Source organism: Spinacia oleracea, chromosome 5 (genome assembly GCF_020520425.1).
Source record: "Spinacia oleracea cultivar Varoflay chromosome 5, BTI_SOV_V1, whole genome shotgun sequence".
Classification (NCBI taxonomy): Eukaryota; Viridiplantae; Streptophyta; class Magnoliopsida; order Caryophyllales; family Amaranthaceae; genus Spinacia; species Spinacia oleracea.
In genome coordinates, this window is record NC_079491.1 from 27,542,447 (window position 1) to 27,567,196 (window position 24,750).

The 24,750-nt window shown below is 34.0% G+C and overlaps 4 protein-coding genes across 4 annotated transcripts; all 4 read right to left on the minus strand.

The window, feature by feature from the left end:
- Positions 1 to 75: 75 nt before the first annotated feature.
- LOC110791451 (uncharacterized) lies at positions 76 to 4,176 on the minus strand. Its single transcript, XM_021996198.2, has 8 exons — positions 3,875 to 4,176; positions 2,614 to 3,228; positions 2,230 to 2,379; positions 1,913 to 2,047; positions 1,471 to 1,671; positions 1,061 to 1,255; positions 696 to 901; positions 76 to 433 (listed from the first exon to the last, which is right to left on the minus strand). The coding sequence occupies exons 1-8, from the start codon at positions 4,001 to 4,003 to the stop codon at positions 430 to 432; spliced, it is 1,635 nt and encodes a 544-aa protein (XP_021851890.2). The 5' UTR covers positions 4,004 to 4,176; the 3' UTR covers positions 76 to 429.
- Positions 4,177 to 5,133: 957 nt separating this feature from the next.
- Positions 5,134 to 5,858, minus strand: LOC110791455 (uncharacterized). The gene is made up of 2 exons (XM_021996201.2): positions 5,675 to 5,858; positions 5,134 to 5,585 (listed from the first exon to the last, which is right to left on the minus strand). The coding sequence occupies exons 1-2, from the start codon at positions 5,856 to 5,858 to the stop codon at positions 5,134 to 5,136; spliced, it is 636 nt and encodes a 211-aa protein (XP_021851893.2).
- A 167-nt stretch (positions 5,859 to 6,025) lies between these two features.
- LOC110791456 (uncharacterized) lies at positions 6,026 to 7,101 on the minus strand. Its single transcript, XM_056829468.1, has 2 exons — positions 7,083 to 7,101; positions 6,026 to 6,357 (listed from the first exon to the last, which is right to left on the minus strand). The coding sequence occupies exons 1-2, from the start codon at positions 7,099 to 7,101 to the stop codon at positions 6,026 to 6,028; spliced, it is 351 nt and encodes a 116-aa protein (XP_056685446.1).
- An 805-nt stretch (positions 7,102 to 7,906) lies between these two features.
- LOC130461383 (uncharacterized) lies at positions 7,907 to 8,755 on the minus strand. The gene has a single exon (XM_056829469.1). It carries the CDS (start codon positions 8,753 to 8,755, stop codon positions 7,907 to 7,909), a length of 849 nt encoding a protein of 282 aa, XP_056685447.1.
- Between the last annotated feature and the right edge of the window lie 15,995 nt (positions 8,756 to 24,750).

Below are 24,750 nucleotides of genomic sequence, written 5' to 3' on the forward strand. Positions count from 1 at the left end.
CCAAGAGCACCAGATTGTGCAGTAAGACACCAAAAACAAGGTACAAATACTAACAAACACATGGATAGTGATACGTTTTCCTCACAACATATACACTACTGCTACTGCAGCTTTTATAAACTAGGTATTATAACCATTTTTTGCCGGACTTTCATGTCTCAAGTTACATTTTACAATAGAAAACGTGAGCATGTAGCAGTTCTTAATAACAACCTCCAAACTTTTTTACTAGCAAATTAAATTACACTATACAAACTAGTACTTACAACATGGCCTTTTTTTTGATGCAGTCATACTGGTCAAATGTGCACTCTGTTTCACACTTGCTCTCAAATTCATAACCCGTTACAAAAAATCTTGAACACCTTGCGCTCAAATTCAATACAAAATAATCAGCTGACAAAACCTCCTACCGGGAAAGAATTGTATTCATCTGCGATACACACAGCGACAACATTGTTAAACAACAGACAAGATAAATAACACATCCACACTAACTTAGTCGTTTTCGTATATCTCGTTATGTATATTATCTTGTGTCCCAACTATTCTTGGTTTGCAGCATCACATTTTAATGAGCTACAGTTAGCTATATATGATGAAATATTAGCCTGATATGACAAAAAAGAAAGGTGGGACACAAGATAAGACATTATTAGACAAAGGTAACAAATTTAATTGGTGTATTATCTTACCGTAAACCATAAAGATCTAAATCTGCCTGAATTTCATCATACATTTGATGAATGCGCCTTTCTATACGATCAGGAGGTGGAGAAGTCCTCAAGCGTTGATTGTCTTCTCTAAGATCAGCATTTTCCTTTCTTAGTTTTGCTACCACTTCTTCTAACATATCATTTTTCCTCTTGAGTTCATCCACCTCATTTAAGTCACATTTTACCTGCACAGTGCATAAGAATTACCCATTAATAATCTCCAAAAGGTATCACTATAAGTTGTTTCTGTTTCCATTTCGCAAAATCATTTTTCCTCCCTTCTTCAACCTATTTGAGATAATGATCATCAGTACTAAAAAATATGCTTGAGTCGACAATGTTACCTTGAGACATTGTGAAATCTCAGCAATCTGGCCTTCTTGCAAACCATAAGATGAAGAGCATTCTGTATAATCTTCAGTCATCGCTGACACGTCTGACTGCCTAGAATCCTCCCGGATGTCATCTTGAGTTGTAGTCTTGCTTCTTCTTACATCTATGGCTGCCTCCTTATCTAATGCAGCATGTTGCTTCAAACTCTGTTTAGGAGAAGAAAAAATGATTGAATTCAAGTAACGAACTTCATATAATTAGAACTTCAATCATGACAGCTCAATAGTCTACCAACGGCCAATTTTGTTTATTCTTTTAAAAAAAAACAATATATGCTCTTTCCTCCATAACAACATGTACATGTATGCACATGCTAATCAAGTTCCTATTTGGCTTGCTGTCAAGTTCGCAAATATCTAACCTTAGGTGGGAGCCCCATAGTCACGAATGCTGTGGATCTTGTTCTAGTTGAAAGAACCTCTCTGTTGGTTTCTTCTATCAGTGACGATATTTCAGATGATTGTCCAGAATTCTCTGGAACACCTGCTTGCTGTTCATCCTTGCCTCTTCTAACAACTCTCTCTGGTTCCTCATCCAAAACAGCAATATTTCTACTAAAGATCTGTTGAGCAGATGAAAAAAGAATTAAAATTCAGTCCAAAAGAACTCATATGATTGAAACTTCTATTACAACAATAGTGTTAACCATTGCCTGCCATTTCTAATTTTCTAGTCAGTAGTGTGCTAATATATTTCTTAACTTTTCTCAATTTATCAGATTCTCTTGAGAAACGTATGTTTCAATGCCAAATTGCCAATCAAGTGCCTCTTTAAATTGGAGGCTAGTTTCTGAAAAATCTAACCTTAGATGGTACATCCTTCATCGTGGTAGTTGTGGTCTTTGAAGGAATCTTGTCTCCCACAGCCACTTCCACCAGAAGCTCTCTGATTATTTCAATACTTAATTCAGTTGTTGTTGGTTGCAACTTCCATGTTACCTGAAAGTACCATCAACCACGTTAAAACCAGCTCGCCTTCAAGTCTTCAACAGTAAAGCACGAAATTTTTTACATTGCTCAATGTTGTAATGGTATCACTATCAGTTTATGAAAAGCAGAAATGTGTTGGTGCCAAACATATTATGACTAGAGTGATCATAAAGCTAAAATAAATTCTTTACCTGATTCTCATCAAGCTCATTGAACTTTGTAGTAAACCAATGCCTTGGGCTGTTACACCTACTACTTTCCCAACGGCAAGCTCTGGGGAAGTCCAAGGAGCCACTAAGCAGATTTGGACGTCCAATGTCTATATGTTCGTAGGACCATATCTGCTTGGACCACAAAGTTTTCGAGATCAGTTCCAATTATTTGAACCAAAATGTCCACATTGTTCATAGTTGAAATGCAACTGCAACTGCAACTCAACTACTTCATACTTGGTAAAGTCCAGTGGTTTGTGGGGCATGTCTTGGGTGCGTTATTGAAGCTAGTGTAATATAGGTAACATCAACCTAATTCAAATAGTTCATACACAGCATATTATTACAATAGAAAGAACTTACTTGGAGGAGAATAAGACACCCTTCAATGCTCTTTGTTTGTTCCTCTTTTCTTTTAGAGAGCCAATTGTAAAGATCCTCAACAACGGACATACCCCAAGCAAACTCAGACACAGCATCAAGATCTTTCAGAAGTGAAAGATATCGCGAGTCTACTTTTGCATTTGAATTTGGAAAAAGAAGTGTCCCAAAAATGAAAAGCAAAAAGGTCCTCACAAAATCTTCATTAGCAATCTCACCTAGAGATTCCAATCTTTGCTCAAGTGTAATGATGCTAATCTTCCTACTCCTACTAGTAGCTCCATACTCCTTTTCCAATTCAGATATTGGATCTTCTTCACTCAAGCATACAGGGTTACCTATGGTACGCAATCCTAATATCAAAGCAACATCAATGTTGGTGATCGTAAGCTCTTTATCATGAAGAATAAATGCTCTCTTGTCGCTGTCCCAGCGCTCCATCCACTCAACCAGTAAGTTTTTTCGGAGAGAGTGGTGGTGAACATGTAGCAAATTCCCAAATCCAACTCTTTCTATAGCAGTCCTCTGATCATGGGTAAGCTCTTCCACTCTCTTAACGAAGGACGACATTGAAAATTTGGTCGTGAAATTTCCAACCTGCCAATATGGAAAATGAAGCACTTCAATTGGTTAATAGATCACACACAATTCAACCCACCAAATCTCCAAGTATCTATTCATTGGTAAACTAAAAACATAATCGTGTTCACTAATCAACTATCATTGTTAATGTTAATATTAGATAGTCACACACAAAGATTAGCAGTTCCAGGGTTTTCTATAGTATTTACCAGCAATTTTAATTTTATAATTACCACATTCCGCGATTTTCGTTATACACCCGAGTGTAATTTGAATACGAAAATCATACATATCCCATTAAAACTTTAAAAAGGTGAAAATTTGACCTTTCAAGAATCTTTCTGATATCCCAGCAAATTACTTTCTCAAACAAAAAAAAGTACTTTTCGAATTTACCTCATTCTAACATCACAGTGTATCTTTAACTACTACATGCCAGCAAATTAAACTAATTCAAAAGATGGTATTCATGACAACTAGTTTAGTTCAAATCCTGCCTACGTCATTTCCCTTAATTTGACGGAAATCCGAAGGACGAAAAATAACTTCAAGACATCAACAAATTAAAGCCCGGCAAAATTGCGAATCACATTGTCTAATTTACAATATAATTAACTAAGTTCAGCAGTAAAAATGAGGTAAAGAAACGGGAATTATATACCAAATTTCGAGTTTCTTCGAATTGAGGTAAAATGGAGGAAGATCTTCTGGTACTTGTTCTATTGGAGTCCAAATCGAGGGACTGGTGGATGGAAACCGCCATTGTAGACCTTCTCGTGCTCCTTCTCATGGTTGCACCGTTGATTTCTTCAGAATTAGTAGGAGAGAGAAAATGTTAGGAGAGAGAAAGAGGAGAGTGGAAGAAGAACAGTGAAGCTTGCGAGGGAAGCTTTTGAACTTTGGGTGAGATGGATGTAACTGTAGACCTGTAGTGAAGTGGGAAGTTGGAGAGGGGGTCAAATAATTTTAAAAAATTATTTGTAAAATAAAAGGAAAGGGTAAAGCGGATTGTTTTGAATTCCCTATCTTTTAAACTTGGCAATTTGGTAAGGATTTTTTTATAATTCAATTTTTGTGAAAAATGATCTTATAATTTTATTTAAAAAAAATTAATTTAATCTTCTTTTTCGAAATCACACATTAATATAATTTGTTTTTGCGAAAGACAATCAAAGACACATTTTCGGCATTGTCTGAGTTTCGTTTTTCCGGACATTGACTTGCATGTGAGTATCACGTGTGGCTTTAATGCTTTATTTTGTTATAAAAGGACATTTTATAACCCAATTTTGTGCTAGAAAAGACCTTCTATAATTTTATTTTATTTTGAAATCACACCTTAATATAAATTTATTTTTGCGAAAGACAACCAAATGCAAGTTTCCGGCATTGACTGAGCTTTTCCGGCCATTGAGCAGCACATGTGACTTTATTTTGCTAAGAGCATCCACATTCACGGGGAACCCATGAATTTCTCTCCCCTCATCTCATTGGTCCACATCACTTTCCACTAACTTTATTCACAATTTCATACCTACATTCATTAACCTCCCCCATTTACCTTCTCTCTCCTACTTTTCCATATCCCACTACATTTTCTAATAAATAAGATTTGTTATTAATTAAATCAAAATTTATTAATTATAATTAAATAATTAATTGTAGTACGTTAAAAAAAACGTAATTTTTATTACACTAATTTAATCGTTAATTGCTATTTGATCGTTAATTTAATCATTAATCGCGCTGATGTTGATGATAATTTTTATCATTGGAACAAATAAATACTTAATAAATAAGATTTGAAACTTGGTTTAGAAATAAAACAATATAAATTCATTAAAGAAACATAGATGAATTAGACATGAAACCATACAATTTTTTTTTTTTAAAGATTCCAATAATTTAGATAATCAGTCGTCATCGGTAGACGGGCCACAATTTTGCCAAAGATCGATGTTGAGTCAGGTCTCTTTGTAAGGCATTGTGAACATTTTTATCCCATGTGTCAGCTCTCCTTTCCATATATTGGTCAAGTCCAACACCATTAAATCGACCAGGTTGCACAGAATAGTTTGTACGAGTTGATCCGGAAATCGCTGTCTTGTTTTCTTGCTCAAATTCCGACATGTCATGATAATTCTGGTATGTATCTCGCTCATCCTCAACAATCATATTATGAAGAATTATACAAGCCAACATAATCTCCCACAACAAGTGTCCGTCCCATACAAGAGCTGGTCTTTGTATTATTGCGAAACGTGATTGAAGAACGCCAAAGGCACGCTCCACATCTTTTCGGACAGATTCTTGGCGCTGGGTGAATAAATCATCCACGGGATTCATTGGCATTCGAATAGCTGGGATGAACACTGCCCACTTAGGGTATATCCCATCAGTTAGATAGTACCCTTTGGTAAAGTATTCCCATTGACTGTAAAGTTCACTTCAAGAGCTTTACCTTGATATATATCATCAAACACCGAAGATTGTTGCAACACGTTGATTTCATTGCAAGTTCCAGGTGTTCCAAAAAATGCGTGCCATATCCACAAGTCAGCAGAGGCAACTACTTCTAAGAGAACCGTTGCAGATTTGCTCCTTTCTTGGTATAATCCTTTCCAAGCACGCGTCAGTTTTTCCATTGCCAATGCATGCAATCTATACTACCCATCATGCTTGGGAAGCCCCGTCTTTTCCCATCATGTAGGAGGCTTTGCAAATCTATAACAGTAGGCCTCCTCAAGTACTCTTCTGTGAACGCTTGTCGAACCCCTTTAACGAAGTGAACAAGACTTTCTCTTGCAGTTGACTAGGCTATTTTGATGTACTCATCAACTGAATCAGCTACAAATCCGTAGGCTAGCATCCTCAACGCTGCCGTACATTTCTGGATAGGAGTGGCTCCTAGTTTCCCAGTAGCGTCGGGACGTTGCTGGAAGTATTCGTGTTGTTTTGCAGTAACTGCCTCCACAACTCGAAGGAATATATGCTTACGCATACGGAATCTACGTCGAAACACATATTCTGGGTATAATGGACGATCAACAAAGTAATCGTTCATTAACCTCGTGTTTGCAGCTTCACGATCTCTATCAATGTACCTACTCTTCTTGTAAGATCTTCTTCTATTGCTGGATTCTTCTGCGATTGGGGGCAACAATGAATCGAGCAGCTTGCTCAATTATGTAATCTTCTTCTTCATCTAGACACTCATTCACAGCGATGATATTGTTAACATAGTCATCAAAGAAATCATCACTTGAGCTAGAAGAATTTTCATTTGGGTTCATGTTTGTGAGGAACTTGAAGAGGGGAAAGCTTTTGTGTTTGTTGGAAGAAGAAGGTTGTTGTGAAAATCAAGTGCAATGTAATTCTTCTTTTATAGACATATACGGATAAGATTGCAATCTATGTCTACTGATAATTTTGCATTCCATATCTCTGCAAATAAGATTGCGATCTTTGTCTACGGATAAGATAGCATTCTATCTATGTGGATAAGATTGCAATCTATTTCTGTTGATAAGATTTATCATCCTTTATTTTTGAAGATAAGATTGTAATTTATCCATGAGAATCCAGTATATAATTAAAATAAGAATGCAATCTATAACGTCAGTGGATAAGATATCAATTTTAATTTATTAGTAATTCCATTAACGAAAACACGATTACATTTAGCACTGAAATACAAATACATTAATCATAAAATACTAATAAATAATTAACTAAATACGATTACATTAAACACTAAAATACAAGTACATTAATCATAAAATACTACTACATTAAGCATTAAAACACAATTACATCTATACCTAGTATTTAAAAACCCAAACCATAGTTACATCACTGACATGTGTCACCTTCTCCATTATCTTCCATTTTTTTATTTTTCCTTTTCTTTTTTGTTTGTCTCATTTTAATGTTAATTCAATACTTCCCAAAACATAAACAACTCAAAAGACACTCATAATAAAAAAACTAGGCATAATCACTAATCAATAGACTAACATAAATTGTGATTAATTAATTAATGTTTTATGCCAATAAAAATAATATTTTATATTAGTACTGATACGTTATTACTTAATAGTCTTTTTAAATTCTTAACTTACAAAATAATAAGAGTACAAGAAAACTAAACATCTTTTCCCAATTAACCATCAACCCCTCATCTTCCAAGCCCCTTATAAATAAATTTGACTACCAACCATTATTCGTTATATCATTCACACAACAAACTATATTACCCCGTACCAATTCATCATACAATTTTCAAAGGTAATATGTTTTTACTTTATGTATGTTCCTCTTTTCTATGGTATAATCTCAAATTTTCTCATTTGTTTTGATTATGTTCATTGCTAAATATTTTTCTTTGCTATTTTAGAGAAATTATATTGTACGTTACATTATCCTTCAAAATTATACCATTGTCGTTGATTGTTTCCCCAAAATTTTGTTTGAAGTAATTTTATAATAATCGTAGCTTAATGTAAAGAAAGATCAATAGACGTAAAATGGTTCTATTTACGCTAATCAAATATTTGTCGTAGCATAAACAAAAATTATTTTTTGATGCCTCATCTAAAGTTTGTATTACGAATTGTTTAAGTATTTCAACTAATTCATATGACGCTCTCGTGCGTTGCACGGGCAAAATTGCTAGTTTATCATAAAACATGAGTTACTTCATAAACTCTTCCTTCAGCTTCGCAAGATACTCTTCCTCAAATGGTTCAAGATGCGACTTTGTCATCAAAAATTGAAACATCTTAAACCTCAATTTGGTTTCATCTCGATGTTTTTGGTACTCGAGCATATCAGACATTTCTTTTCTTATCATACCTCGCTCATTTGACATCCCACTTAAAGTGTTGTTGAATTCATCCAAGCTAGTTGTAACACCTTTCAGTTTCTTCTGGGCTTTCACTTTCTTCACCCCGTCGGGACGCTTTGGCATTCCGGCTTCATCGCTCGATCTCTTAGAACTCCCTTCACTCACAATGGTTGAATCTCTACCATGCATCCATCTTGGAAGGTGTTGCATTCCTAACCAACAATGGTGAAATATGAAAGGTTGACCATCTTTCCTTTTATGTCTGTAAAGTTCATGTGCTTTTTCCTCTAGGTCGTTAATAACCTCACCACTAGCTTGCATACGCTCAGCTAAACCAAGTGCTGCAACCCACGAAGTAACAGCTTCGTTGATTTGACCCCAACGCTTTTTAAGAGATTTCATGGTTCTTTTGTGCAAGACATTCAGATTATTAACAACTGATGCGTCGTAAGATCCTTTGATTTCATTCCATACCGCTTCCTTTTTTTGATCTGTTCCTTTCTCTGGATCACCGGAACAATTAATGTAAGCAGGCACCAAGTATTTTTCTTCTTCTGCAAACCACATGTCCTTCTTCTGCTTCCCTTTATTAACTTTAATTACTTCATTGTTTTGAACTTGAACTTCCTCTTCATCTTCATCTTCATCTTCATCCTCACCGAGTGATTGCGTTGGATATTGGTTCTCAAACGGCATTCTGGTGCTACTCCAGTCACCTCCGGGAGTTGTGGGATATGGATCTACTTGTGGAGATGTTGGACGTAGTGTGCCGGGTGAGGAATGTTGTGAAGTATTCTGGTGTAAAATGCTTGGTACGTAGCAAGGAATTGAGGATTGTTTAGCATGTTTGGATCAAAATTAATATTTGAATTTTGTTGGTAATTTGGATTTTGTTGGTAATTTGGATTTGATTGGTTTGGATTTTGTTGGTAATTTGAGTTTCTTTGATATCTATTTTCATAATTAGGATGATTGAGATCCATAACTATAAAGATGGAAAATTTTAAGAATGATGAAAAATTATGGATTTTTTGATGTGTTGAAAATATATCAATATTGGTCTCTATTTATAGAGGATAAAAAAAATATGATTGTTGGTGTATTTTTTTTTTAATGCATAGTATTTTGACCGTTTATTTAAGAAACGGTAATATTACCGTTAGAAATTGAGTAGGTGTTGCTGCCATTCCAACGGTAATTGGGCATTTTGGTTTTTTTTTTTTTTTTAAATAATTAAACGTGTGGCTTATTGAAGGAAGTGGGAAACCACTTGGTTAGAGCATCTACATTCATGGGAAATCACCCTTCTCATTTGAGCAAAAATGGAAAATGGATGGTTCCCATGAATGTTAGATGTGTCTCATAATTAGAAAAGATATGGAGAGATAAATAATATAGGAAGCATCCAATAAGGTAGTGGTCCCCAAGCTTGACCAAGTGGTTTCCCACTACCTTCAATCAGCCACACGTTTTATTTTTATTTTTATTTTTTTAAAAACCAAAAAATGCCTAAATGACGTTGGAATGCAACAGCAACAACACCATTTCTAACGGTAATATTACCGTTTATTAAATAAACGGTAAAATACAATGTATTAAAAAAAATATACACCAACAATCATATTGTTTTTATCCTCTATTAATAGAGACCATTATTTAATTATAATTACCAAATTTTGATTTAATTAATAACAAATCTTATTTATTAGAAAATGTAGTGGGGTATGGAAAAGTAGGAGAGAGAAGGTAAATGGGGAGGTTAATGAATGTAGGTATGAAATTGTGAAATGGGAAGGTTATGTGATAAAGTTAGTGGAAAGTGATGTGGACCAATGAGATGAGTAGAGAGAAATTCATGGGTTCCCCATGAATGTGGATGCTCTTAAGGTTGGGGACCACATGCATATTGGAAGCCTCCCTTTTTATTTAGAGCATCAACACTCATGGGATTTCACCCTCCCCATTTGAGCAAAAATGGAAAAGGGAGGGTTCCCATGAATGTGAGATGTATCTCATAATCTTCAAAAAAATGGGGAGGCAAATAAGAAGGGAGGCTTCCAATATTGAAGTGGTCCCAAAACTAAGCAAGTGGGATGGGCAATGCTCTCAATCAGCCCACATGTATTAATATTTTTTTTTTTTTTTAAAAAGCAAAAAAACCCAACATCACCGTTGGATGAAATCAGCAGCAACAACATCATACATTTTCTAACGGTAATATTATCGTTTCTTAAATTAACGGTAAATTACAATGTATTTAAAAAATAAAAAAAACACCAACAATCATATTTTTTTTATCCTCTATAAATAGAGACCAATATTGATATATTTTCAACACATCAAAAAATCCATAATTATCATCAACATCAGCGCGATTAATGATTAAATTAACGATCAAATAGAAATTAACGATTAAATTAGTGTAATTAAAAATTCCGCTTTTTTTAACGTACTACAATTAATTATTTAATCCGATTAATTAAATGGTAATTATTTAATTATAATTAACAAATTTTGATTTAATTAATAACAAATCTTATTTATTAGAAAAGGTAGTGGGGTATGGAAAAGTAGGAGAGAGAAGGTAAATGGGGAGGTTAATGAATGTATGTATGAAATTGTGAAATGGGAAGGTTATGTGATAAAGTTAGTGAAAAGTGAGTTGGACCAATGAGAAGAGGGGAGAGAAACTCATGGGTTCCCCATGAGTGGGATGATGATAGAAGTACACAAGGTGTGCAAGAGCATCTTGCACACCACCACTTATAATATGCCACCTCAATTTTAAAAGATTCTATCTCTTTTGAAAATTTTAAACTGAAATTTGAAATGTATTTTGAAATTTTAATTTTGAATTTCAAATTTGTTTTCAGTTCCCAACAATCATCAATTAATTATCTTTAATTCCCCATAAAAGCAATGGGTGCATTCCCCATAAAGGAAACGAGTAACCAAAATATTATCTAATATTTTGATCTTTTCATAACTAAAATGATCCCGTAAAATGGTTTTGATCCGCAATTAAAAATTTGGTTATTTATCCTCTTGAGAAGAATCGAACACGGGTTTGCGCAGTTAGAGTAGATGTTGTAACAGCTTAGTAGTGACCATTGTAGCAAGGGGTATCAGCACGTAAGTCATTGCAAACATAAATCTTTTAATCTAATTTTACCGAGTTTGAGAATTCTAAATATGATTTATGTAAAGGTGAAATGATCCTTTATAATCGTAGATAATATTATAACACATTCATGTGTTCTAGCTATCTTTTCTAATCTTGGTGGTGGGTCATGATTTTGTATTATAACAAGAAGTAAACAACTTACTGAGTAGATGTTTATGAAAATGTTAGGAGTTTCACATCTATTTTACTTGAGTTTATTTTTATTTAAATTTAGTTTCTTCAAAAGTTATATAATCTTGTGTAATCTTAGCCAAACTTAGTAATTAAAGGCTAACTCTTCGAAGTTTTATCTAAATAATTCATTTACAACATACAGAGTTATTATTTTTTGATAACGTTACTATTTTACAGGTTTAGACATACGGTAATAAAAATTTCATTTGGAGATTGATAAAGAAAATTTGGTATCATTAAGTTTTATTGTAAGCCTTTGTGTAATCATAAAAATATGCAGTATATAATTTTTAAAAAATAAATTATATTTTTAACAACCAACTCTTTTTTATAATGAGGTAAATTATTTATCAGATAGTCCCCATTAAGATAACGATTTACCAAAAAATCATAGTTAAAGGTGAAAAAAACATTCAATATTAAGTTTGATGTTTTATTGAATAAAATGATCCCATAATTTGGTTTATCACATTTAAAAATTTGGTTATTTTTTCTCTAGTCAAGAATCAAGCACAGGTTCTCACAGTTAGATCGAGTAGATGTTATAGCAGTGTAGTAGTGACCCCTTTAGCAAGAGGGATCAGCACATATGTCATTTCAAACGAAAATTTTTAATATAATTTTACGGAGTTTGAGAATTTCGAATAAGATTTCTTTAAAGGTGAAATCATCCTTTTTAATCATAGATAATAATACAATATTCGGTCCTGATTCAATAAAGGATTATTGGCAAAAAAAAAGCTTTTTTATTATATTTTTACTAGGAAGTACTCCGTATGTTTTTTTAATGAAAATTAAATTTTATAAGTATGTACTTTAATACGTGGGATCATTTGATGTATTATGAAATATAAACATTCGAATCTTATAAAACCTTATCTATATTCTCAAAATCTCAAATATATTATATATTTTCTAGCACAAATGGATGTGCTGATACCCCTTGCCAAACTGGTTACAACAAAGTTTATATGATCATCTTTACACTGCCCCTAGACCTGCGTTCGATCCTTTATATGTGGATCTTTTTTTTTCTTTGGGAAATTGTTGTTTTATGTTATTATTGTTTTATGGTTTCTTTTTAGTATTTACGGAATGATAATAAACAATACTTCCTTTCTTTATGCATTGAATTTGTTTATGGGATCATTTGTGAGTTTATTCATAAATTTTATCCAATTTTGTTTATCTTTTCATCCAGTTATATGGCAGTAACGATATGTTATTTCGACAATATATGATGTGGACTGTAATGACATATGCGTGCAGCGAACAATCTTTTGCATATCAGAAACTCTTAGATGTAGTTTAAGCTTCAGATATTATGAATAATATAATGGTTTTTCAAAAAATGTATTTGTTGTAAACAATGAAGTTTAGACTTTGAGTTTAATTATCATGTGTAGCTTCATCATAAAACTTTTTTTTATGTCTTGAAAAAAAAATGCATGTACTCATATGATTCGTCTATGGATAATGAAAGAAAATGCATGTACTGATACTCATATCTTTAAACTTAAAATATCATAGTTAAAGGTGAAGAAAAACATCAACATTTTGATCTTTTCATGACCAAAATGATCCCATAAAAAGGGTTTGTCACAATTAAAAATTTGTTTTATTTGCTCTTGACAAGAATCGAACACTAGCACACACAGTTAGAGTATATGTTATATCAGTATAGTAGTGACCATTGTAGCAAGGGGTATCAGCACGTAAGTCATTGCAAACAAACATATTTTTGTCTAATTTTACCGAGGTTGAGAATTCTAAATGTGATTTTTTTAAAAGGTGAAATGATCATTTTCATCATAGATAAAGCTATAACACATTGTGTTTTTCAATTTTGGCGGTGGGTCGTCATTTTGCGTTATAACAAGAAACAAACAACTTACATGTTTATGAAAATGTTAGAAATTACGTATCTGTTTTACTTGAGTTTGGTTTTATTTAAATTTAATTTCTTCAAAAGTTAAATGATCTCGTGTAAACGTAGTCAAACTTAGTTAGTTATTTAAATCTAGCTCACTAGTACCGAAAAGGCTTCTAGTGACGCTTTATAAATGTCTATTACGACGCATAAAATCGCCGCAAGTGCTTTTACTGACGCTTTCAAACGCGCTCTCTTTGCCTGTGCCGCTACCCCCTATTACGACGCTATTCTTTTGCATCGGTAAAACATATGATTAGCGTCGCTACAGACTTACTACGCTTTTAAGCGCCGCCAGAGATCTAATTCACGTTTCCACTACCGTACCTTTTGGAGTACACTAAAAGCGTCGCGCAATGGAACTATTCTTTGGATGGATTCACGGTGGTTACTTTGTAATTGAGAAATCCAAAATTAATGAATTTGCAATTGGTAAATCCCAAATTAATTAATTTAAGATGTTATAAGTTTGTAATTAAGAAATTCAAATTGAATTCAAATCTAATAAACCAACAATGTATTCTTTAGAATAAGAATCTTTAATTCCAATCAAAATTCTGATTTGATAAACTTGGAAAGATTCTACTTTAATCTCAATAGAAATGCAGAATCATACTTCCTTTCTTTATGTATTTAATCTTTTTATGGGATTATTTGTAAGTTTATCCATAAATTTTATCCAATTATTGTTATCTTTCATCCAGTTATATGGTAGTAATGATTTGCTATTTCGAAAAGAATATGATGTGGACTATAATGGTAGATGCGTGCAACAAACAATCTTTTGAATATCAGAAACCCTTAGATGTAGTTTAATCTTCAGATATTATGAATAATATAATGTTGTTTCAAACAATATATTTTGTTGTAAACAATAAAGTTTAGGCTTTGAGTTTAATTATCATGTGTAGCTTCATCGAAAAAATTATTATGTCTTGGAAAAAAATGCATGTACTCATATGATTCGTCTATATATGGGTAATGATTCCATGTAATACTTCGTATGTCTTTAACCTTACAAAAATCATAGTTAAAAGTGAAGGAAAGCATCAACATTTTGATATTTTAATGACTAAAATGATCTCATAAAATGGTTTGTCACAATTAAAATTTTGGTTTTTTTGCTTTTGACAAGAATCGAACACGGGTACACGCAATTAGAGTATATGTTATAGCAGCATAGTAGTGACCATTGTAGCAAGGGGTATCAGCACGTAAGTCATTGCAAACAAAATAATTTTGTCTAATTTTATCGAGGTTGGGAATTCTGATTATGATTTCTTTAAAGGTGAAATGATCCGTTTAATCATAGATAAAGTTATAACACTTTGTGTTCTAGCTACTTTTTTCAATCTTGGTGGTGGGTCGTAATTTTGTATTATAACAAGAAGCAAACAACTGAGATGTTTATGTAAATGTTAGAAATTACGCATCTATTTTACTTGAATTTAGTTTTATTTTAATTCAATTTCTTCAAAAGCTAAATGATCATGTGTAATCGTAGCTAAACTTAGTAATTAAAAACTAACTCTTCGAAGTTATGATCAAAAGAATTTATTTACAATGTACGAAGTTGATTTTTTTGGATATCGTTACTATTTTACATGTTTAGACATACAGTAATAAAAAATTTAATTTGGAGATCGGTAAACATTTTCTGGTATCATTAAACTTATTGTAACCCCTTGTTTAATCATAAAAATATGTAACACATAATTAAACGATAAATCCAATTTTATATTTCCAACAACCAACATCTTTTTGATAATGAGGACAAATAATTATCTGATAGTCCCATAAAGGCAACGAGTAGCCAAAAACTCATAGTTAAAGGTGAAAAAAACATCCAAATTTTGATCTTTTCATGATTAAAATGATCCCATAAAACGGTTGTTAATACTTAAATAAAAAAATTGTGGGCTCTTGTTAGGAATCGAACACAGGTGCACAATTAAAGTAGAAGTTAAAGCAGCGTAACAATGACCATTGTGATAAGGGGTATCAGCACGTCAATCTTTAGAAATGAAATTGTCTTAATCTAATTTTGTTGAGTTTGAGATGTTTTCTAATTATGATTCCTTTAAAGGTAAAATAATCTCATAAAATGGTAGTCAAAGTTAACACAATGTTTTGCAGCTAACTTTTTCAATCTTGGTGGTAGAAAAACTATTGTGTATTATAAAGGATATGAACAATTTAGGTTATTTTAAAAATGTTAGGAGTTACACATCTATTTTAGTCGAGTTTGATTTTATTTAAATTTTATTTCTTTAAATGTAAAATGATCCCGAATAATCATAATCAAGGTTAACAAAAAAAAAATCAACATGTAACCTAACTTTTCAAAGTTACAACCTAAACAATTTATCTACAACATACGAGGTCATTATTTTTGGAGATCGTAAATATTATACAGGTCCAAACATACGGTAAGAAAAATATCTTCTTTGGAGATCGTTAGCTGTTTTCTGGTATCGTTATGTTTTATTATAAGCACTTGTATAACCATAAAAATATGTAATATTTATTATAAGAAAAAACCAATCTTATATCACCAATAAAACCCTTTTTATATTGAGGGAAAAAAAATCTGATAGTCCCCATAACTACATAAGAGCAAAGAGTTCCCAAAAAATCCATGTTAAGGTTGAAAAAATGTACATCCAATATTTTGATATTTTTATGACTGAAATATGATCCCATAAAATGATTTTTTACACTTTAAATTTTTTATTTTCGGCCTCTTGTTAGGAATTGAACACGGGTGAGCGTAGTTAGAGTTTCTTGTATTTATTTTTGAGTTATTTTTTTTAATTACTTTTACAGACAACCTATGTAGGAATCGAACCTACATCCCCTATGCATGTGCATAGTGCTCTACCATTTAAGCTAATAGGTTTAAACATATCTAGTAGAGTTGCTCCATTTACAACATGGACAAATCTTCACATCAGGAACAATCAACAAACATATTCCAATGCCTGAGATCCAACAGTAGAAAACAATAGTCCAACAACCAAAAACTCAGGGCTTCCCTCCTAACTCCTTGACTGCAAACTAACAGCAACCAAACAATCACAACAAGACTTGGAAAATAGATAGAGAGAAAATGGTAAGGGCTGAAACAGTGGTGTAAAGATCAGAGCAGGAGAAAATGAACCAAGCAGCATTAAAAAAGAAAAAGAATGGAAGAGATTGGAATCCATTCCTTCACTCCAGCTTATCTTTTTTTGTAGTTAAACAGACTCTGCATAAGGAAACAGACTCCGACAAGGATTCAATAATGTGACATACTTCATATGATTTTCAAGTAAAAGATACACGGACATCATTCTACGTTTATTGTTAGATTATTTTCATAATCTTTCAGTCATGATATGGGCATATTTTCCTTTCACATATAATATGATGTGAGCTGGAAGGTAATAATTATGATGTTTTGGGAACTAATTCAAGTGTCTGCAGTCCCATAGTATCCCATAGTTGAACCACTCAAGGAGGTTGAGTGGATTTGTTTAGAAAATGATCATCAAACCTATCAGTTCCACTATACTCGAACTAAACTCCATGTCTAATGTGCAGAGATGTACAGTTCTAAAGATATCCCCCTTCCACACCTTGATGTCACATCTATGAATAAACATAGTTGTCGTTCCATGTTGAAACTCCCGTGTCAAGAATGATTCATAGAAATAAATATCAAGCCAAGAGGTATCCAACTATAACCAGAAGTAACATCTCAATGAGATAGCACTAACTGATCTAAGCCTATTGCTATACATTCTGTGGCACTGCACAAAGCCACTCTCTTTCTTACTATCCTCTAAAAACCTAATAACCGGCCAGTTGACCAGTCAATTATCAATAATACACTGCTACAATTCTTGTAACTTACATCATCCTTTTATCAGCGCACATCAAAAGTAAGACTATACAAATGGGAAATCCTGAGAATCTCACCTCATAAAACGGAGGCACTGTGACTCTGGAGTTGTTTGCTGGGGCATTTTTGTCCTCGAGAAGCAACCTTTTAACCAGGTCCGAGATGGGTGAGGGATTCCTTGACGAATAAGAAAAAACATATCAAGTATCTCAATGTCATTGAGAACATGGGATCAAAGCACACGCACTTGAAGATGTGCTCTTAGAATAGGGACATCAATCCAACAACACCACTACAACACAAAATGCCAAGACAAGGCCAGCTATCCGATCAAACATTGAACTTAAAGCAAAAGCACAAACACAACATTTTTACCTTCTATAGTAAAAAATACAATATCAAATATATTTTCATCTCATATAAGTCTCAACTTCTTCTACATTTTAGTCACAAAGACACCATGGAATATCATTCAAATGACTAATCTACCTTATAATTACAATGTCATATACACAAGTAGCTAAATACCCCAATCCCCATAGAAAAATTCTAAATGGAACCATAAACTTACAGAGTTTATATAAAACCTGGATAACCAATCTCAATTCACTTTAATACAAAATCCAAAACCCTTTTTGGAAAACCAACAAAACAAAAGCATAAAATTAACAACTTGTCAACTAAACCCTAAGTAATTCTCAAACTGCATCATTGTCTAAATTCAAGCAAATCAAAAATGCAAACCACCAAAACAATTAAACTCTAAAATCATAACATAATTTGAATCGAATTCCCAAGTCTGAATGCAATTGGAACAAGAAATGACCATTAAAAATCGATTATAGCAAGAAAAAAAAAGGGGGCTGAACATACCAGTTAGCGGATAATGCGATTGTAGTGAGAGAAAGAGACAAAAATGACAACAACGGAGGAGTGAGAGACTTTGAGGACATGGTGAATGATGAAAGCGCCGCTTCTGTCGACGAAATATTCAATCACCATACAACTACCGCTGGTTAATTTTTTTTCAGTTAAAGCTCCGGCTAATCAAATTACGCGATTCCAATTTTGTACAAAACCCTAACACACTGACAAATCTAGACGGATTTGGATTTTGAGAGGGAGAGGTGAGCCAACGAACAAAGACCTAACAGAGGAGTTTTGAAAAGAGAGATCGTGGAAGAAGGATTGAAGAGGGGATACAGGCAGAGTGAAAGAGAAGAGTCCATTAAACACACGAACTCATCCCAATTCGAAAATCCTTCCACGAATTTTATATATGTAAATGAGGATTTTTATGAAAAAATAATCTGTAATTGCAGAAATTTAAATATGTAATTGAAGGTTTCTCTAGTTATCAATGGCAGAAAGGGAACTTGTAGAACCTGAAAGCTTGAAGGAGATGATGCCATTTACCCTTCCCCATGGCGCAATTTTTCCCGCTCAACCAAAGTTATCCCGCTCCTAATGAGCTTATAGCGCAATTTGGTGAAAAAAAATACTGCCCAAAATCACTGATTTAGTTTTAATTTCCCTCTTCTTTGTTAGTGGGATTTGTGAGGTGGCAAATTATAATTGGTGGTGTGCAAGATACCTTTGTACACCAAGTGTATCCCTAGCCTTTTCCCCATGAGTGTTGATGCTCTTACCTCCCCATTTCTTTTCTAATTATGAGACACATCTAACATTCATGGGAACCATCCCTTTTCCATTTTTGCTCAAATGGAAAGGGTGAAATCCCTTGAATGTGGATGCTCTAACCACACCCAATTTCTCTTTGTCTTCTTCTGAAGCTAACCGAATTCTAAAAGTACTTTTTTTTTAATTGAAACCACGTCTTCTTCAGAAACTGAGTGTAATCTAGAAATTGCATCTTTCATCGAGGTTGTGTCATTTTTAACAAGTGATTCAAGAAATTCTCTAGTATTTTGACAGTTGAGCTCATGATAAACGAATTGGAATAAAGCCACACGTGCTGCTCACGTGTAAGTCAATGCCCGGAAAAGCTCAGACAATGCCGGAAACTTGTCGTTGGTTGTCTTTCGCAAAAAAAATTACACTAAGGTGTGATTTCACAACAAAAAAAAATAAGGTCCTTTCTCGCAAAATTTGGGTTATAAAATGTCCTTTTTGGCAAATTTACCTTTACACTTCTACGAGTATCTTATCGCGTTATTGCGGTGGAACCATAAATTATACCTTTGGACGACTTTCTACTCACTTCGTATAACTTCGTCAAAAAAAAGTTACCCCGTTTAACCGTCTCACTTTTAGTTAATCTCTATTCTATAAGGGAACTCCTGATATCATTTTAGTAAATAATTTTTGGTGTTCCCTATGGAATAGACTATAATACCTTTAATAAGTTTGTAATTTAACTTAATTAACTAAAACTTAAATTGTAATAGTTCTAAAACCTGAATATTTAAGGTGATATTGCAAATAAGGAAATTCCAATGCATGTGACAACCAAAAGTCAACAACAATTTATTTGGATTCCTCTAACAAACATGAAAGCAACTATTAAGGCAGTTAAAAAAAAAAGATTCAGCCCTTCAATATTTCTTTTTTTATTATCAAATTAAACTTAGTCTTACTCTTAATCACACCCTAATTTTATATGGTTATACAAGCACCATGCTGCAAAAAACGCAAAAAAAAAAAAAAAAAAAACAAGTAAAAAACACAATATTTTACGTTTATTTTAGTTAATTTGTTATTGTAGACGCCTACATTTGGCCTCTGACTAGAAACGATAAGTTCAATGATGAAACAAAACATCCACTTGACCAATGTATTCCTAATCAAGCAACAAACGTTCTAAGATTGACTGATTCATTTACCCAAACCCATGTTTCTATTTATAGTAACTGCTATTTATAGTAGCTGCCATCCTAAGTATCAACTAAAAATAGTAAACCGTCCAAGATAGATTTACATCAGGGACTCTTAGTTGCACTCAAATTAAATCCCTAAAAGTGATTTAAAAGCTTAAAGAATTTTAGTTGCATTCCAATTAAATTCCTAAAATTAAGAAGAGTTTTGGTTGAAAATGTCTCGTAAATAAGGATTATAAGCATAAAAGAGTTCTAATCCAGAATAAAACCGAATTAAACTCATTTAAAGTGGATAAAACGCGTGGAAAACAGATTGTCCGCAAGAAGTTTCTTGCGCACAAGGCCCAGCGCAACTCATCATTCGCGTCCAAATCCACGCGCAAATAATATCTCACGAACCCGCTTGAGTCCAAATCCAAAACAAACTCTGAAGCACATATGGCGCAAATACTTGTGCGCGAGAAATATTTCGCGGACCCATACTGTGCGCAAGAATCTTCTTGGGCACAAGAGCTTTTCAGTTGTCCTCCAACTCTGATTATTCCTATCTTTCACGGCACTATTCTCCTATAAATATGGCCTTAATAAGCCGAATAAAGGGCACCAAACCAAAATCTCGTGCTATCCATAAGTTATAAGCCTAAGCCTAAGTTCTCTATACGTCCTTATCATCGTCCCGTACACTCCGTATATTTTGTAGTTTCGCCGTATTAACTCTTGTTAAGCGGACACCCGTCTAAGCACTTAAATTAAGCCTGGATCCTGCCCAAGAGACTAGTCGAGTCAAGGAAAGTAAGTTTCATAAAAGGAAAGCGAGTAAAGTCAAGTGGTTAGTTTTATGATAACCGCGATATAGCCAAAACTATATTGTAAAGTGCCCTAATCTATTTTATTGCTTTAGTCACAACTATAAATCTGTCAAACTTAATCAGATTATTTATTGAAGGCAATATGTCCTTCACCCAACTTGATAAGAGGAAGTGAAGATGAATAAAGTTTTGATGCTACATGCATAACCTGATCAAAAGTTGGATCTTGTTGTTAGGTAGACCACAAACATACACATGCAATTAGGCGTCGTGATTAAAAGGTGGTAACATAGGTTCTAAACCATATGTAATGCATGGGAAACTGAATCAATGATTGGTTTCCAAGTTCTCAATTGAAAGATGTATCACCCACATCTATGTGAACTGGTTGGAGTATTTCAAGAGGTTAGCATCATTTACAATTCTGCATAATTGAAATTATTGCCTAAGAAGAAATGAAAGGGAATTGTTTCTAGTGGGAGTTCCTCAATGAACTCAAGTTGATCACAAGTCTGCTATCTGGATGATTTTCTATTTTGAATATGAGAATCATTCTAACAGCGATGAAAGACTAGATCATTCTATAAACATGTTCAAAGATATTTTCATCTTACTTCGAAAGGCTTTCGATAGAAAGGATGCTAAGAATAGAAAAGTATGATAAACTAAACCTCTGCACCGAATGAGAGACAACACTCATATGCAGAAATGAAATCAAATTTGAGCTCCATGAATGTTTTAAGTATTGGGTGAAAGGCCTATAATCTGTAAAACATTAAATGCTTCATTTTGGGTTAGAGGCCCACAAATTGGTAAGCATTCGGTTTAAACATTTATCATTTATGAAATTATATTTCATATGTCATTTAATCTTGATTTAGTATTAAATGATGAAGTCCAAGTGATTCAGAACATTCAAATGGGATGTCAAGATGGATTCTTTGACAAAGAAACACCCATAAGTGAACTTGAATATTAAATCACAAAAGGATCCCTAATCCAGGTCATTGAAAGGTTAGACGACCAATGACTAATGAAGATTAGATTGCAAGTTGATTTATAGTTCAGTTTCTTGAACTAGATGGACTGGATGTCAGAAATCATTTGCATAAATACTTATTGGATCTTGTATCGGATTGAGCATGGGAACACTTTAAGAGATTAAAGTCATGTCATAAGTAGTTCTCATTAATGGTGATTGGAACCTATTCCTCAGAACCTGAGTAGTTATGCTGCTTGTTTGAGAATTAGTTCGCTTTGATGCTCGCTAAACGTCACACCGTAAAAGGAGACTATAAAAGCAGTTATTGGGCGTACTATGAATCAAAGTAAGTTGCTCATAAGTTACAAGAAGGGATTGTCCTCCTATCTTTGATAGGATATGGTGTTGTTGTTGTACAAGGCCTCTCGAAGAGTTGGATACTGTGAAAATGCATAGTCGTGCTCAGAATGGTTAACGCTTAACCTTCTATAAAAGTTTAACAGTTAAACTCAGTAATTCGAGAAACACGTACTTCTGGACCTAATAAGGATGGCTTGGATCTTACCTTATGTTTAGTAAGTAACACCAAGAGACAAAGGAATCGGAATGCACACTGGTCTGAATGACAAGTGGGAGACTGAAGGAAGTATGTCCTTTACCCAAGGTGCATTAGTCCAATACCAAGGTTCAGATTAATTACGAACAATTAATTCAGTGAGATCAAGTGATCGGAACAGCTGGCTGGAGCAATGCTTCCGATCAGTGAGTTCTAATCTATATTAGGCTCACAACTTACTCTTGACTGAACCTATAAGGTCACACCATTGGCATGTAACAGGTCACTGGATTAAATGAATCGGAAATTCATTTTATAGCTTTTCGGGAATTAGTTCGAAAAACATAAATATACGATTTTAACATTGGATCGTGAAATCGTATATCGTGATTGCGTATATTCGTAAGTTAGGCGAAACGAATAATCGTATTGTACGACAATGGATCACCAAGTACGAAACCATGAATGAATTATCAAATGATAATTAATAAGCAAACACTAAAGCAAGCCCACAAGCAAGGTGTAGACACCTAATTTGTGTCTCCCCTTTGGGATGATGACGATACCATTATCCTTGTTAGGCGATTGGAGTAACTCCAGGCGGAAATCCCAATTGCTAAGAACACCTCCAAAATCCAAGGTCCAAAATCCAATCCCCGAGGTCGTTCCCCTCCCGGAACTCGGTACAAAATACAACTTCCAAAATCCAACTACAAGATTCGAGTACAATCTCAATTAGTGGACCATCCCATTGGTTTTACTAGGCCTTTTCCACTCAAAATCATATAAGGCAAGTCAAATTCGGGCGCCGACCCACAAAACCGAGCATGCCGGGCCCCGTCCCGTAAAATCTGAATTCAAAAACCCGAGAAAGGCTTGTTTTTAGACGCTAAACGATGCCTTAACCTCCAAGCAAATACAAAGCGCCAAACCTAGTACGATTCGTACAACGGGTACAACATTACAAGACAAAACAAGGACGATTCCCTGTCCTTGCTTTGGCGGCATTCAAGCCACGTCAGCAGTGCGCAGCGCTGGCCTGGCGCCAGGCGCTGGCATGTGCTGGCGTTTTTCACCATTCCCTCCTATAAATACCCATCATTTCCGTCGAAAAAAGGGGGAGCACAACACATACAACGTCGTAATTTCGACATTACTCCTCACAATACAAACTCAAAAACTCCTCAAAAACACATACAAAATTCCTAAATTCAAAAGCAATTGGGAGCTCGTGCCTAAGCCTAACTAGGTAAATCCGAATCCCATTTCAATCAATCATGCTATTTTGATTTCAAATGATTAGCAAGTTGGTGTTTTTTGCCATAAAAAACACCACTTGCAACAATCATACATGCTTTTTCAAAAATACAAACTTTTTCAAAATACAAAATACAAACTTTCAAGATTTAGGGATGTTCAAAGTTGCTTACATTCATCTCTTTGAACTAGAATCACCTTCAAGTGTGGAGTAATCAAAGATGACACCTTTTTAGCATTTAAAGGTTTAGTCTTTTGAGATTCAAGACTTCATTTTTCAATATACAAGTTCAAGTTTTCAAATTTCAAAGATCCCACCATGTTTAGGGTTGTTCATAACTACCTCTCTAAACTAGGATCATTTCAAGTTCAAATTTCAATCATTTCAAGTTCAAACATTTCAATATTCAAGCTTTCAATTTCAAGTTTAATATGCAAGATCTAGGATATTTGGGTTGAACCTCTCCCAAGTTGTGATTTTTGGCTTTGAGTTCGTGTCGGGCGCACTTATTTTTAAGGAGCCGCTTGGCGTTCGAATCTCATGTGCCCAAGTACAAATTTCAATTATGCACCTTTCAATATCGCAATTTCAATATCGCCCTTTCAATATCGCACTTTCAATATCGCACTTTCAATACCGCAATTTCAATACCGCAATTTCAATTTCGCACTTTCAATTCCGCACCTTTACTTGCCTAGTCCATTTCTAGGCAATGTGGACCTACTCCCTAGTCCTTTTCTAGGGGGTCTTGTATTTACTAATTCCGCACTTTATTTAGTATTGTGATGTTGCTTTATGTGCTTTATCGCTTTCATCACCAACATGCTAAATACCACAAAATACAAAGGATACACCACGCTTAACGAAGATATTTTTGGACAAACCGACCTTAGGTTCCTTAAATCAATCTTTAAAGCAAAGTGACCACCGTACAATTAGAAATTCTATTTTGCTCTAAATTTCAAACCCATGTAGTCTAATCTTAGGGTTTATTTTCGAAATAATGTTGTGCCAACGTACTTGAATATTTCTAAAGCTCGCCGAATAAGCATTTTCGTTCCCGAGCCCGGATCTCACC

Coding starts and splice junctions, on each gene's coding strand:
- LOC110791451 (XM_021996198.2), bottom strand. CDS start 4,003: ATGAGAAGGAGCACGAGAAGGTCTACAATGGCGGTTTCCATCCACCAG. Junction 1,672..1,912: donor TGAAGGATGTACCATCTAAG/GTTAGATTTTTC, acceptor TCTGCTCAACAG/ATCTTTAGTAGAAATATTGC. Junction 902..1,060: donor AGATTTCACAATGTCTCAAG/GTAACATTGTCG, acceptor TGCACTGTGCAG/GTAAAATGTGACTTAAATGA.
- LOC110791455 (XM_021996201.2), bottom strand. CDS start 5,858: ATGGAAAAACTGACGCGTGCTTGGAAAGGATTATACCAAGAAAGGAGC. Junction 5,586..5,674: donor GTTTGATGATATATATCAAG/GTAAAGCTCTTG, acceptor CTAAGTGGGCAG/TGTTCATCCCAGCTATTCGA.
- LOC130461383 (XM_056829469.1), bottom strand. CDS start 8,755: ATGCCGTTTGAGAACCAATATCCAACGCAATCACTCGGTGAGGATGAA.